Below are 12,732 nucleotides of genomic sequence, written 5' to 3' on the forward strand. Positions count from 1 at the left end.
CCTTCTTTCTCCCTTTTTCTAGGAGTTCCAGACTCGAGGCGGGCGTGGCAGAAGACTGGATGCAGACTTGCAGGCACGGTGAGCGTTACGCTGCTGGATGCAGAATAACGCGGAGCGTGTGCTGATCTTCGGGCGTGGTTTAAATAGCCTCCAAAGTAGTCCCAGGTAAGTATTCCTCCCCAGCCCCACCCAAGTAAAAAAATAGTCCCTAGGTAAAGTAGTCCCTTCCAAGCCTCTTTTGGCTTGGAGCTCTTGCAACATGGTCTGCATCAGGTAAGTTTGCAGCATGGTCTGCAACAGGTACGTTTTAATCTATGAGCCTGGCGCCTATGGCGCCAGGACTGACTCTCTATATGAGCCTGGCGCCATAGATGCCAGGACTGCACCCAAGTAGCCCCTACAGGGGTTGTTGGGCTTGCTTGGAATAACTTGATGCCTGCTTCCGGGGTTGCTGGACTTGGTCTGGGTCCCCGGGGGTAGGCATCATGACAGTTCCCCAGTTTACAATGCACAACTACATAGCAGCCCTCCGGGTCCACATGTAAGTGCAGTAGCTCAAAGGAAACATGCTTATGTATCAGGGTCATGACCCCTCTGGACTGAGTGGAAAAGTTGGTGTAGAATCTATTAGAGCCCACCCTTTTGTGAAGCCTTCGTTTGTACTTCCACGTGCATGGGTTTCTTGTAGAAGCAGTATATATGTATATTTTGCCGGTTCACATAAAACACTATTCGCCTAGCTTTAGAATGATTCCCAATTCCTTGACATTCCAGCTGAGGATATTAACGGTCCCCATCCTGATCAGACACTAAATCCTACATGGTCCAATGTATACTAATCTGTCCTCTGCCAAGCGGAACCTGCTGCCACCCAAGTTTCCAGTCTCGTGCTTGCCAGAACAATTTTATCCCAACTTGGTAGCCCAAGGAAGTATAGCTCAGGGGCAATATGTTTGTGTTGGAAGCAGGGCAACGCAGCGCAACACAGGTTTGAATCCCGATCCCGCGCTTCGAAACCACTCGGTGTTATTAAGCGCGTTATAAAAGAAAAATTATAATTATTACATCCCCTACCCTCACTGCTCCCCCCTCAATCCACACCATAACCCCAACATCATACAAGCAACCTTGCATAGGGGAACACTACAACCTCTCCCGCCACCCCGGTTACTAGCCCACCCGACCCTACACAGGACAACTAAGCACACAATCTGAACGCCCGCCATAGGTATCTTTCTAGTATAAGGAGTCCCAAAAGCCTCTACAACCTACAGCCAACAATCCACTGTGCGCATGTTACCACCAGAGCCGTCTGCACTAGGCCTGGCAACATTTCTAGCCCCTTGCACTTCATCGTTCAAGTCTAGAAGGCCTCCATTTCTCTCTCCCTGGCAACATCTTGCTGGTCCTAAGGCAGTATATGAGCTTCTATGAATGCCACAGCCTCCTCCAGTATCGTAAAGAAGCGTGTCTTGCCCAGATATTGCACTCGTAATCTCACCGGAAACATCATGGAGTATGGAACAGCCTACTCCCTGAGCATCTTCTTAACTTCCAGGAAGGGTTCTCGGTATATGTGCAGTTTCGTAGCACAATGGGCATTTTTCCCTCGCCAGTCTCAGAATGGTGTCTCGGCCTCTGTAGTTAAGGAGCTTTGCAATAACAGCTCTAGGAGTAGTGGGAGCTCGGTTTTTGCCTCACAGTAGGCATTTATGCGCTCGCACTACAACAAACGCAGATGAAAAGCTTTGGTCCCAATGAGGTCTTTAAGCATAGATTCAACTTAAGTTTCCATGGGCGGCTGCCCAAAGCCCTCGGGTAGCCCCACTAGACAGACATTTTCCTTTTTCAATCTGGATTCCAGTTCATTGCATTTCAGCAGGGCTTTCTTCAGGTCCTTGCCATGTGAGACACATGTTGCTTGAGCGCTGTTATGTCGGCTTACGCCATTCCAATACGTGTCTCTGCTTCTGTCCCCCTGGAGCACACATGCTCCATTTGGTTGTTGAGGTTGGCAATAATTGTACTAATACCATGTAGCTTGTCTTTACGGCGACAAAGACCGCTTGCATGCTGTCCATAAGTTGCCTAAGGTTGGGGGTGTCCTCTTCTTCCTGGCCCCCTTGGCCGCTCGGCCCCAGTGTTGATCCAGTACGGGATTTACTCACAGAGCGCGCAAACTCCTCCAGGCTGCTCTGCTTCTTCTGCACGTCTTATGTCATGGCCCCTCAAAGATGCAGGACTGCCACAGTGCCCTGAACAGTAGTTATCAATGGTTGTCTACCCAGGGAGCCCCGGGCATTGCATAAGCTAGTCAGGTGGTGGGCAGCCTCCCTCCAGCAATGGATGTTACTAATGCGCAGCCCTGCACTTGCGGATCCCAGAGGAGACCAATCCCGCTGGAGTGCACAGGGTCACCAGGCAGGGAACACCCCCGGCAGACTCCGCAACTCCCCAGCAGGGACGTCCCTCTCTAATCCGGAGACGGGCCCACCTTGCCCCCAATTCTCACTGTGTATCGCTGTTGTCCCCAGTTGCCATATGGACAGCCCCAGCACTGCAGCTCCTCTTCACCATGGTTCTAGTGCCCTAGATCAGCCCTGGCCCAGCACTCAAGATTATGGCTTGCCCAGCCTCCAGCAGTCAAACAGGGTGTAGGTAGCCAGGTCCAGGCCCTTGGAGCACTCCTCGCTGCCCAGCCGCTTCAAAGTAAACACATTCAATATTGCAGGTCTCAGTGCAGTGCACCGCAGGGTCACATATGCTGGTGCCCTCTAGGTCTCCACTTGCAATGCTGAGCCGACCCTGGTTTGTGGCCGTAGTCTATGCACCTCCTCCTGCATACGGAGCTATGCCTTCCCGGCCTCCTCACTGCTGCCACAGTGTGCAGCTCTACTCCGCGGGTCCCTCCATGACACTGAGTGCTCCCCCGGCCACTTCCACAGCTGGCGCTCTGTCAGGGGTAAGGCTTCCCCGCGCACTCGCCTTCCCTCCAGACAACGATGGCGTTAGCGCCGCAGCAGCAGCCATTCACGCAGCTGCAGCGCCACAGGCCCCATCTTCAGCATGGTATTGCTGGCACGCGGTTCAGAAAATCTGCATCAGATTCCCAGTGCACACACAAGAGGCTCCAGCAGCTCTGCCCAAGTTTATGATGGATTCAGATATCATTTTTAGCAGGCCATCCAATGGTGTCGTCGGGGTGGCAGCAGTGGAGGCTCAGAGGTAGGCAGGTATCTTACCCCCCCCCCCAGTTTCACCTTTATGATTGGGATCACTCTTGTTTCGTAGAGGTCTGAGGGCAGAGTAAGTGGTTTAGCCACTATTCATCCTTGTGCTCCTTCAGGGCAGACATCATTTGCTCAAAAATAGACACCATCAAAAATGGCATTATTGGTCTTATTGGCCAACAAGCGACAGATGGCTTTACTAACGTTAACACCCCGGGCACTGGCGCTCGACAATCAGGAGGCTAGGAACCAAAGGTATAAGCCCTCGTTCCATTTCTCCAGGGTGCCTACCACAACCCGCCAATACAACAATTACGAGCTCTCCTCCCAACTTGGAGCACCCCAGTATTAAAATGACTACTAGTAAATTGATTTGCATGTAATAACAATGATTTTTAATATGATCCACAAACGGTAAAAGAGTAATTCAGGGCACACAAGTAAAATTAATTCTATAAAGCAGCATCTTGATGTTTACAGATCACTGATACAAAAGAGCCAATGCCTTTCGGACCAGATGGTCCTTCATCAGGGCAGAATCATCTGCGCATAATTAACATACAGTGTCAAAAGTATTGTTCACGTACCCCAGATTTTAGATATGTGATGTGAAATAAAAATATGCCCTAATCTAGATAACAAACCTCCCTTCTGTATATGAAGCAATCTAAAAAATATATAAAATAATTATGAAAGCAATTATCATGGGACAAGTGTAAAGCATATAATGGACAATAAATATATTTAAAGAACCGTCCCTGTCTGTCCAGGTGTCCAGTCCCTATGAGATGCGGTTATCGACAAACTGAAAGTAAGGAATTTTGAAAAATGTAACAATATGTAAAAAAAAAATACTAATAAAGACTCCCCCAAACCAGTATGGACTACCCAATTTCAAGGATAATGGCCTCTTAATTTGAAAAAATTGGGATTGAAAAGTTACACGATTGTGATACTATTGTGTATATCTATTGAAAACTGGGGGTCAAATCTTGCAGCAGCGTAAAGATGCACGCGTGGTGATGTTACCGCGTATGGATACGCACATACACTTCTGTTTCATAGTGTGGATTACTGGTGAGCACCAAATACCTTTTTGTACCTTTTATTGAACTTGATTATACCAAGGGTGGCGCGCGCCTTGATATATTACTTTTGACTGCCACAACCCCACATCAGCCGCTATTGTTTTTTTTTTTTAACCCCTGCCGGCCATAGCCCCCACACCTCACACCTCACAGTACCCCTGCCCTGTGTATTAAGCATTTGGTGCAGAGATCAGTATTCTTATGGCAGATCCATAACCTGGTATGTTGCCTTCCCGCTCTCTGAGGGTGATAAACTTGATTGTATACATTTTGGTGATAGTAATATCAACTGTCCTGCAAAAAAGTACCTGCACCAGAAAAGCGCTAGTTTTTAAAACTAACATAGAATCGGTATTGTACAGGCCTACACCTCGGTCCACCCAATCGCAGATTTTAATGTCTAGGCAGCTGCACCAATAAAGAGACGCATGCATTGGTTTGGAGAGGTGATTAGATAGTCAAATTCGGGACAGTGGAACCAAAGTGTTGAGGCTCAAATAGGCGCTTTGCCACTGAACAATACTGTGATTCTGTTGAGATCATCTCAGCTCACTTCATAGTAATGTACTGCTGTCAGCGAAAATATGTGCCTTCTCACACTCTAGTGGCATTGTTCAGCCTATTGCCTACTTTTTCTTTTCATATAGGCAATTTGGGCAGACAGGGTCCTTGACAGAAGATAGCTGAACAAATGTCTCAGACATCTGGAAAGCGTATTTCCATTGTCTGCATATTTTGAAAAAATGTTTGCTTTTTTTCTACAACGTCAAATGTTCTTCTGACCTCATGAATGACATTCTTGAAGTGTGTGCCTAAATGACTATAAGTAGCTACACGTATTCCACAATATATTTTGTTGGGTTTATTGAAATCTTTAAAATACAGTGGGCCTCATTACGACCCTGGCGGAGAACCATGGTGCAATTTGCACCATGGTCCATGGCGCTAAGCTGCCAACTCCGCCATGGTGGTTGGCGGACTTACCGCCCCATGCCGACCTTGGCGGGGCGGTAAATCCCCAATCCCCATTTTACCCTTCCCCATTCCCATTCTTGCCCCATAGGGTATAATGGGAGTGGGGAAGGCGTTAATTACGCCACCGTAAATTACGGTGGCGTAATTAACGACAAGGTCCCTTAGCGCCATGGATTTTACCGCCTGCAAAAAGCAGGCGTAAAAATGACCATGGCGCTACGGGAACTCGTAGTCAGGCGGAAAGGTACGCCATGCACTACGCCGGCGTAAAACCCTCTCCGCCAGGGTCCTAATGAGGCCCAGTAAGTAGTAAAGCCCAGATTAGAACTTTAGGCTTACATCAAGTTGTATTCTAAAATGTGTAGACTTCCATGTATGATGGAGAACAGGAAGAATACAGCCATTCTCCTTCTGAATAACGCTTCCACCTGTTTGTAAAACTATTAGCATGCTGGTTTATTATGTGTTTTTTTATTTTAACTTTCAAAGTTAGTTCTACAAAACAGAGTATTGATTGTAATTCATCACAGTCAAACATTCACAAATCATTGCACCTCTCTGTACGACAAGAACTGTGAAACAATGTAGTAAAGTGCCAAATTGCTCGCTGGGTTTACATCCAAGCTTCACCACTTAACAAAAGCGTGTGATCGTGTGTTGCTCATATATTCTCAAAGTAGCTAACCTGCAAAAATGGCCTCCCCTAAAAGGGATTTAGGACTCAGGATATGCTCTCTGAAAAAATCTTCACTCATGGCTATGCTTGTTCATATATAACAAACGTTGGCAAAGCCAACAGTTTTAGCTTTCGCATAAGCATGTGCCAGACACTAACATATTTTTGCCTTAGTTTTACCATCTAGCCATAAGATGGCAACAACTGACAAATGGTATTTGTACTTGGGCATTTGAAGTCAGTGCCAGGCAAATGTCTATCGAACACATGTACACAAGCCAAAACGGTTAAGTTTGCCAGTGCTCACTCGTTTTTTACAGGCATTCCTTGCAAGGAACAGATGATAGAACTCACAAGTTTGCTTACAAATCAAGTGACTGAAGGCACACTTGCGTAAGACATTTTTATTCCACCAGGAGCTCATTTACAGCAACAATTAAACCATTTACTCTCAAATGACTGCTTAGAAATAACAATGGTGTGCACTAAACAGCACGAAGTTTGATGGTATTGCATGACTGAGCTAGCTCAAGAGATCCTATGAGGGTGTGCTTACGGGGGGTAGTTTCAGGTCACATGTGGGAATTGCCGTATGGGTTTAGCAAGACCGCGGGAGGTCAATGGGTCGGTAAATAACCAAACAATGCTCACAGGCTGTGTGTCCCTCCTCACATCCCCTCATATCTGACTCCAATACAATAGTTTCAGCTTATAGCTAGCACAAAAACACCACCCAATTGCCAAAACTAATAACTGTGACCATTGGAATATCGCACATCAGTAACTCATCGTTTTTTTGGCTGTCTGGCGGCAACACCACTTGAGACCATGGCCTGCCTATGATCTCACCATATGATCAGACATGTGCACCTTGCTGGTAGCTTTTAACCTGCAATCTCCACCAATGCAATGCTTCCTCGTAGCCGGGCCCCTGTTTCCACCTGGAACACATGAGCATTCCGCAAGGCTGCTAATCAGAGCTCTGTGGGTATGCTGGGGTCGTATACCTTTTTGATATGGCTACCGGTCTGTCCTCTTTCTATAACACAACCCGGAAACTTGTTTCTAGGTGCTATTTTTAAAATGTGTGTGGTACCTATGATAAAACACAGAGAGGCGTCGTCATGGTGGACAGTTAATGTTGCCCTAATTTGCCCCCTTTTAGTATTCTAATTCCAGCAATGAAAGTGGGTAGTGGGGCTTCGCGCGAGTTTCCATGACTCGGGCCCCAATGAAAAAGTGGGCCACAGTTGCAAATGGGAATTCATTCCTTTTGTGGCAGACTGTTTGAATAGTACCCACGGCGGAGGTTTTTGATCAAATGTGATGCAAATGTGTGCGATTTGAAGAATATTTATTCAGCAACACTGCTCAAAACTACTGGCCACGTGGTGAAGTAAGTCATCAAACTGGTCCACATTGGTCAAAAAGTGGCCCACTTTTACCAAAAAACCCGGCCCACTCTAGCATTTTGTGTTTGATTCAGGCATTGCCCTGTTGGCCAGTACGAGCCTGGTGCAAATACATCTGTACCCGCGTGCCCCAAAATGACTAATATTTGCCCTGCTCCAGATATTAACGTGATGCTGCTGTGTTCTGTGCGTGATCACGTCGCTGGGGAGCTCCAGGGGTTATATATGGGGTGCCGGATTAAGGGAAGCCTGTGGACTTTTGAGGTTTGCGTTCCGTCAGAGCTGCTCAAGAACGATCCGAAGATTAGCTAAAACGCCATTTCATGAGCCTAAGAAATGTTGTTTGTGGGTGGGGAGACGCGCCTGGGTGCGGCCTAGCGTTATCATGTCCTCTGCAGCAATGCACACGTGCCCCAAGGCCAAGGTCCGGGCATAACGGTTCTTGGAACACTTGCACGTCCCCATCTGAATGTATCTGCTCCCTGTCACTGCTCCAGCCGTCGCAAATTGCTAACCCAACTCTCTTCAATAGCAGCGCCATCTTAAATTAGAGACCGCGACTGCTCTGGAGACAACAGGTCTCCCGCGCCGAGGGCCCATGGCTGCCGCAGGGGCGAACAAGGAGCACGCGGTTCTGAAGATGAGCAGCGCAGTGCGCCTCGCAGTGATACTGTGGCTGACGGTGGGGCTTGTCGGTAAGTTGTGCCTGCACAGCCTGTCCATGGCAGCAACCCCTCCCCCGTCCCGGCCCGCTGTTCCGCAAACGCCACTTTTTCCTGAGCTCCCTGTTCTCATCTGTGACATCTTCCTGCCCGAGAACCCCTTCCTGTTCCCTGGTCCCGTCCACTATCATGTTATCTGTCCCTTGGCCTCCATACCGCTCAACTCACACGCTTTTGGCAACTCACACGCTTTTGGCGGGTGTCACCCGCCTTGAAAGCAGCTCGCTCACCCGCCAAGCTCCCTACCCGTCCATATAAATGAATGGGCTTTCTCCCACCAAAAGCGGGTGTTTTCACCCGCCATGGGGTGACAATACATTGAGAGCTATGGGATCTGCTCTCGACTTTCACGGTGCCAGACTTCTTCTCCCCTCAGCAGCCCCCATCGTGCCACAGTTGAACTATTCCAGGCCCCGTTCACGTCCACTCCATGCCGGCCTCCGTTTTCTATTTCCCTCCCTTAATATCCTGGATGTCATATGCATTGAAAATGAAGCCGTGCACTCACTCCCCATAGGAGCAGCCGATATGCAAAGCAAGACACACACGTTTCACGAGGATTGGAACTGACTGTGTTGGGGAGGCGGGTGTGGCACAGTGCCTCTACTCGGGTTTGACTTGGCTGAATAGTCGGTGTTCCAGAGGTATCCCACAGGAGTACATGACAGAAGTTCAAGTGACTCGCCACTAAGACTCCTACAACCACCACTGCACCTTTGTCCCATGATGTAGCCACCTGTTATTAAAATAAAATCTCATGGGCATGGCATCAACCTTCCTCAATTGCATCATCGAAGCATTTAACATGCAACAGCTTGACTCGTTTTCCAGTAATTAGGGAAAGATGAGCGACCATTTCTTATTGACCATTTCTGAGGAACCTCCTCCATCTTCTCATGGTTAAAATGAAGCAAGATGGAGCTCACCCAGACAGATGTTATCCAGGCTTCATGAATATAACGGTGAACCAGATTTCAGCTTGCTTGCAACTGCCAAAGGGGGGGTGAAATTAAGAGGTACGCTTTAACTTAAAAAAGAACAGTTCGGCAAGATGAAAGTGGTGGTAAAAAGCTGTGGAACTATTAATTGTAATTGGTTATTTATAACGCGTTTGATACCCAGACATTTCGAAGCACGGACCCGAGGATCGAACCTGCCTCTGCATCGCCTTACTTTCAATTCGAGCGCGTTGCCTCTGAGCTATCCTCCCGAGGCCATTGATTGCAAAACACTTCACTGTCTAAAACGGCTTTCTGTGCCCAGAACGACATTGCAAACGTGCGCATGTCCTTAAACTCTCCCAAGTGCCACCACTGGCCACTCTAGAGAGGATACCACTTTTCTATGTGACGCTTTGCCACCTAGATGCCAGAGCACTCTCCTGTGTGTCAGCAGATATTTTAGAAAGGGTGGCAGAGAATACTGTGTGAGTAGAAGTATTTATTTATTTTATTTCTTATAAGGTGCTACATGCCCGTATGCCTCAGAGCACTCCAAAGTAAAGATGGGAGGCAAAGTAACAGGGGAAATGTGAACGTGGTGGGATCTTGAAGTTGTGCCTGCATCTCACACCGTGTGGTTCCTTTGCAGGTGCAGGTGCCGCGCTGGCCACGGTGAGCATGCAGCAGCAGTTCACAGCACGCTCTGGGGATGATGTGCACCTCCCTTGCCTTGTGTCTGAAGATATGCGTCCGGTGAATATGAACCTGCTGACAGTTCACTGGTCCAAGGATGGGAACATTAAGGCCACCTTCGAAAATGGGATATCCACGGTGGCCCTGCAACGCATGCAGCTGAGGGCGGATGAGCTGGAGCGGGGGAATGCTTCCCTGGTCATAGGGCAAGTAACACATGCGGATGCTGGCCTCTACGTCTGCACTGTAACATATGGCAAGAAGACGATGACCACTCGGATGAGCCTAACAGTCAAAGGTGAGGCTATTAAAACCCGCACTCAGAATGATGCCACTAAGAGCACACGGGAAGTAAAAAAGCAGTGACAATGCAAATAGTTTGGGCTTTTGTGGCTGTTTATTGCATTTTGCATTTATGGAGTAAATACTTGGCTCTACTTAGCCAGTAATGCCAAACATTTCTGCAAATTAGTTGTTGCAGAAATTAGCAATAGACATAGTAGAAAGGCTTCTCTTCACTGTACAGAAATGATTTACTATGTATATAGCATTCATGGTCGGACTGGTACAAGAAATAGGCCTGGTCACCCAGAAAAAAGTGGCCCACCCCTCGCCTCAAAGAAGTGGCCACCCCTCACCTCACGACCCTTGACCTCTGATGACATCACCAGAAGTGATGTCATTTGACCCCACCCCAAAGTGACATACCGGGAAGTGATGAAACACGACCTTTCACCCCTTGACAAAACAGAAAGTGGCATCAAATAGCATTGTCCCTAAGCATGATATGATATGGCATTTATAACACGCCTATACACAAGTGTTTCAAGGCGCGACGAGGCAAGGGAGGGGTAAAAAAGGGAAGACAGACAACGATGTTACTAGGCCAGGTGTCATTCAGATCGCGCAAGTGCATGGGAAGTGCAAAATGACTGTGACTCCAAGCAGAAGTCCAAGGCCAAATGATATGTTATTGTATAGCACTTACACTTAAACTCTTTTTTATGGAACAAATATGCACACAATATCACCCAACCTGGGTTGGTACTCATTTATCGACCTAAGAAGGATGAAAGGCTTTTTGAAAAAAAAGAAACAAAATAATTTGAAAAAAATATATCTTTTTTTCATTATTTTTCTTCTTCCAAACCGGCTCAGGCATGGCCAGAAACCGGCCCCCACCCCCCAGGGACAATTTCGGCCCGGCCACGGTCCAAAAGGCCGAGGGGCAATCCGACCCTGATAGAATTACTGCATTATTAATAGATATAGTAGAAATACTATTGTTCCCCACATTGAACAGAGTATTTTTACTATGAGTACCACTAACGTTACAGGTCAGCAAACAACATGTTTGAACATTTAAAAGCAACAATGGTGATCTAAGCGTCAGCTAATTTATTTATTCAATTGTTTTCTCATAACACGCCTAATACTGCATCGGAGTTCGGTTTCTAAGCTCAGATCCAGGATTCAAACCTCTGTTGCTCTGTGTTGGCTTCCTTCCCAGACCAGCGCGTTGCACCTTTGAGGGTGAGCTACTGTGGAAGGTACACGTGGTGTGCAAAGTTGGGATCAAGAAGGCAAAGGTGAGCACGGTAGGAATGGATTAGCTATGATAAGTGGAGGAAGGCAGAAATGAGGTAGGGTAGGTTTGTTGGAGTTAAGCAGGTGTCAGGAAGGTTGTTTAGGGTCGGTCTGGAAGATTGTATGCATGGTGTTAGAGTGGAACAGAGTAGAGGGGTTCAGAATAGGGGAGTGGAAATGTGATGTGTCAAGTGTACGGGGAGTTGTGGAGTTGATATGTGGTGTGGTTTGGGCGTGTAGAGTGGCAGTGTGGTGGTGTGACATGGAGGTGTGGATTTGTGGAGTGGTCAGGTTTGGCATAGGTGTGGGCATGTCGAGTGGCAGTGAAAGTGTGGAGGAATGTGGTGGAGTGGTGGTGAAGAAGATTGAGTGGAGGTAGGAGGGGTGAGGAAGGGTGGGTGAGAAGAGATATGAAAGGTGGGTGGGGTAGAGAGCGGTGAGGAAGGTTGCATGTTTTAGAGAGGGATGAGGAAGTTTGGGTGGTGGTGAAGTGGGGTAGGCTAGGAATGGATAGAAACAGGCAGAGAGGGGGTGAGTGGCATGGTGGGGCGATGAGGTAGGGTGGTTTGGAGTGGGATGGGGCAAAGTGTTGTGGTGGGGGTGTTTTGGAGTCAGGGTGTGTAGTAATGATATGGAGTGCAGGTGTGGTGTGCCATTATGTAGTTGTGGTGTAGAGGCATGGATGTATGGAGATTTGGGTGTGGTAGTGTGGAGTTGTGTTGAGTTTTGGAGTGGTGTGGGGGTGATGATTCGTGGTGTCGAGGTCTGGTGTGGAGTGAGAGTGGTTTTGTGGATTGGAAGTGTGGAGTGGTGGTGTGGATGTTTGAGTGGGTGTGTGTTGGTGTCAAGTGGTGGAGTGTGATGGGGTGGTAGAGTGGTGTGGGAGCATGAAGGGGGGTGTGGAGCATGAATGTGGAATGGTGTGAAACAGGTGTTGAGTGGTGTTGTGGAATAATGGGGTGATTGGTGGAGTGGTGGGGTTGAGTTAAGTTTTGGTGTGGAGTGTGGTGGTTTGGAGTTGGGTCTTGGTGTAGGGTGGTGGTGTGAAGTGGTGGGAGTGGGGGTGTGGAGTGAGTGTAGAGTGGGAGTATAGAATGGATGTGTGGTGGTGTGGAGTTGTGAAGTGGTATCTTGATATGCTGTGAGGTGGTGTGGGGGTGTTCTTTGGTGGTGGTGTGGAATGGTGGCAGTGTGGAGTGGCCCTGTGGAGTGGAGAAGTGAGCAGGTTTGGTGGTATGGAGTTGTATGGCAATGTAGAGTCATGGTGTGGTGTGCAGGTGTGGTGGCTTGGAGCGGTGGTGTGGGATTTGGAATGGTATTTTAGCAGAGTGGAGTCCAGGTCTGGAGTGGCGGTGTAGATTTGTGGTGGAGTGAAGTGCCAGTGTCGATTGGTAATGTGTGGTGATGT

General features: G+C 48.0%; 1 protein-coding gene across 1 annotated transcript in view; it reads left to right on the top strand.

Moving 5' to 3' along the window:
* Positions 1–7,830: 7,830 nt before the first annotated feature.
* Positions 7,831–12,732, top strand: part of LOC138581097 (V-set and immunoglobulin domain-containing protein 1-like) — an 88,551-nt gene continuing 83,649 nt past the window's right edge. Inside the window, exons 1-2 of the mRNA XM_069652173.1 lie at positions 7,831–8,076; positions 9,694–10,035. Coding sequence (XP_069508274.1) covers positions 7,980–8,076; positions 9,694–10,035 — 439 coding nt within the window. The 5' untranslated portion in view covers positions 7,831–7,979. The remainder of the gene's footprint in view (positions 8,077–9,693; positions 10,036–12,732) is intronic.

Source organism: Ambystoma mexicanum, chromosome 3p (assembly GCF_040938575.1).
Source record: "Ambystoma mexicanum isolate Mex_15411 chromosome 3p, UKY_AmexF1_1, whole genome shotgun sequence".
Lineage (NCBI taxonomy): Eukaryota > Metazoa > Chordata > Amphibia > Caudata > Ambystomatidae > Ambystoma > Ambystoma mexicanum.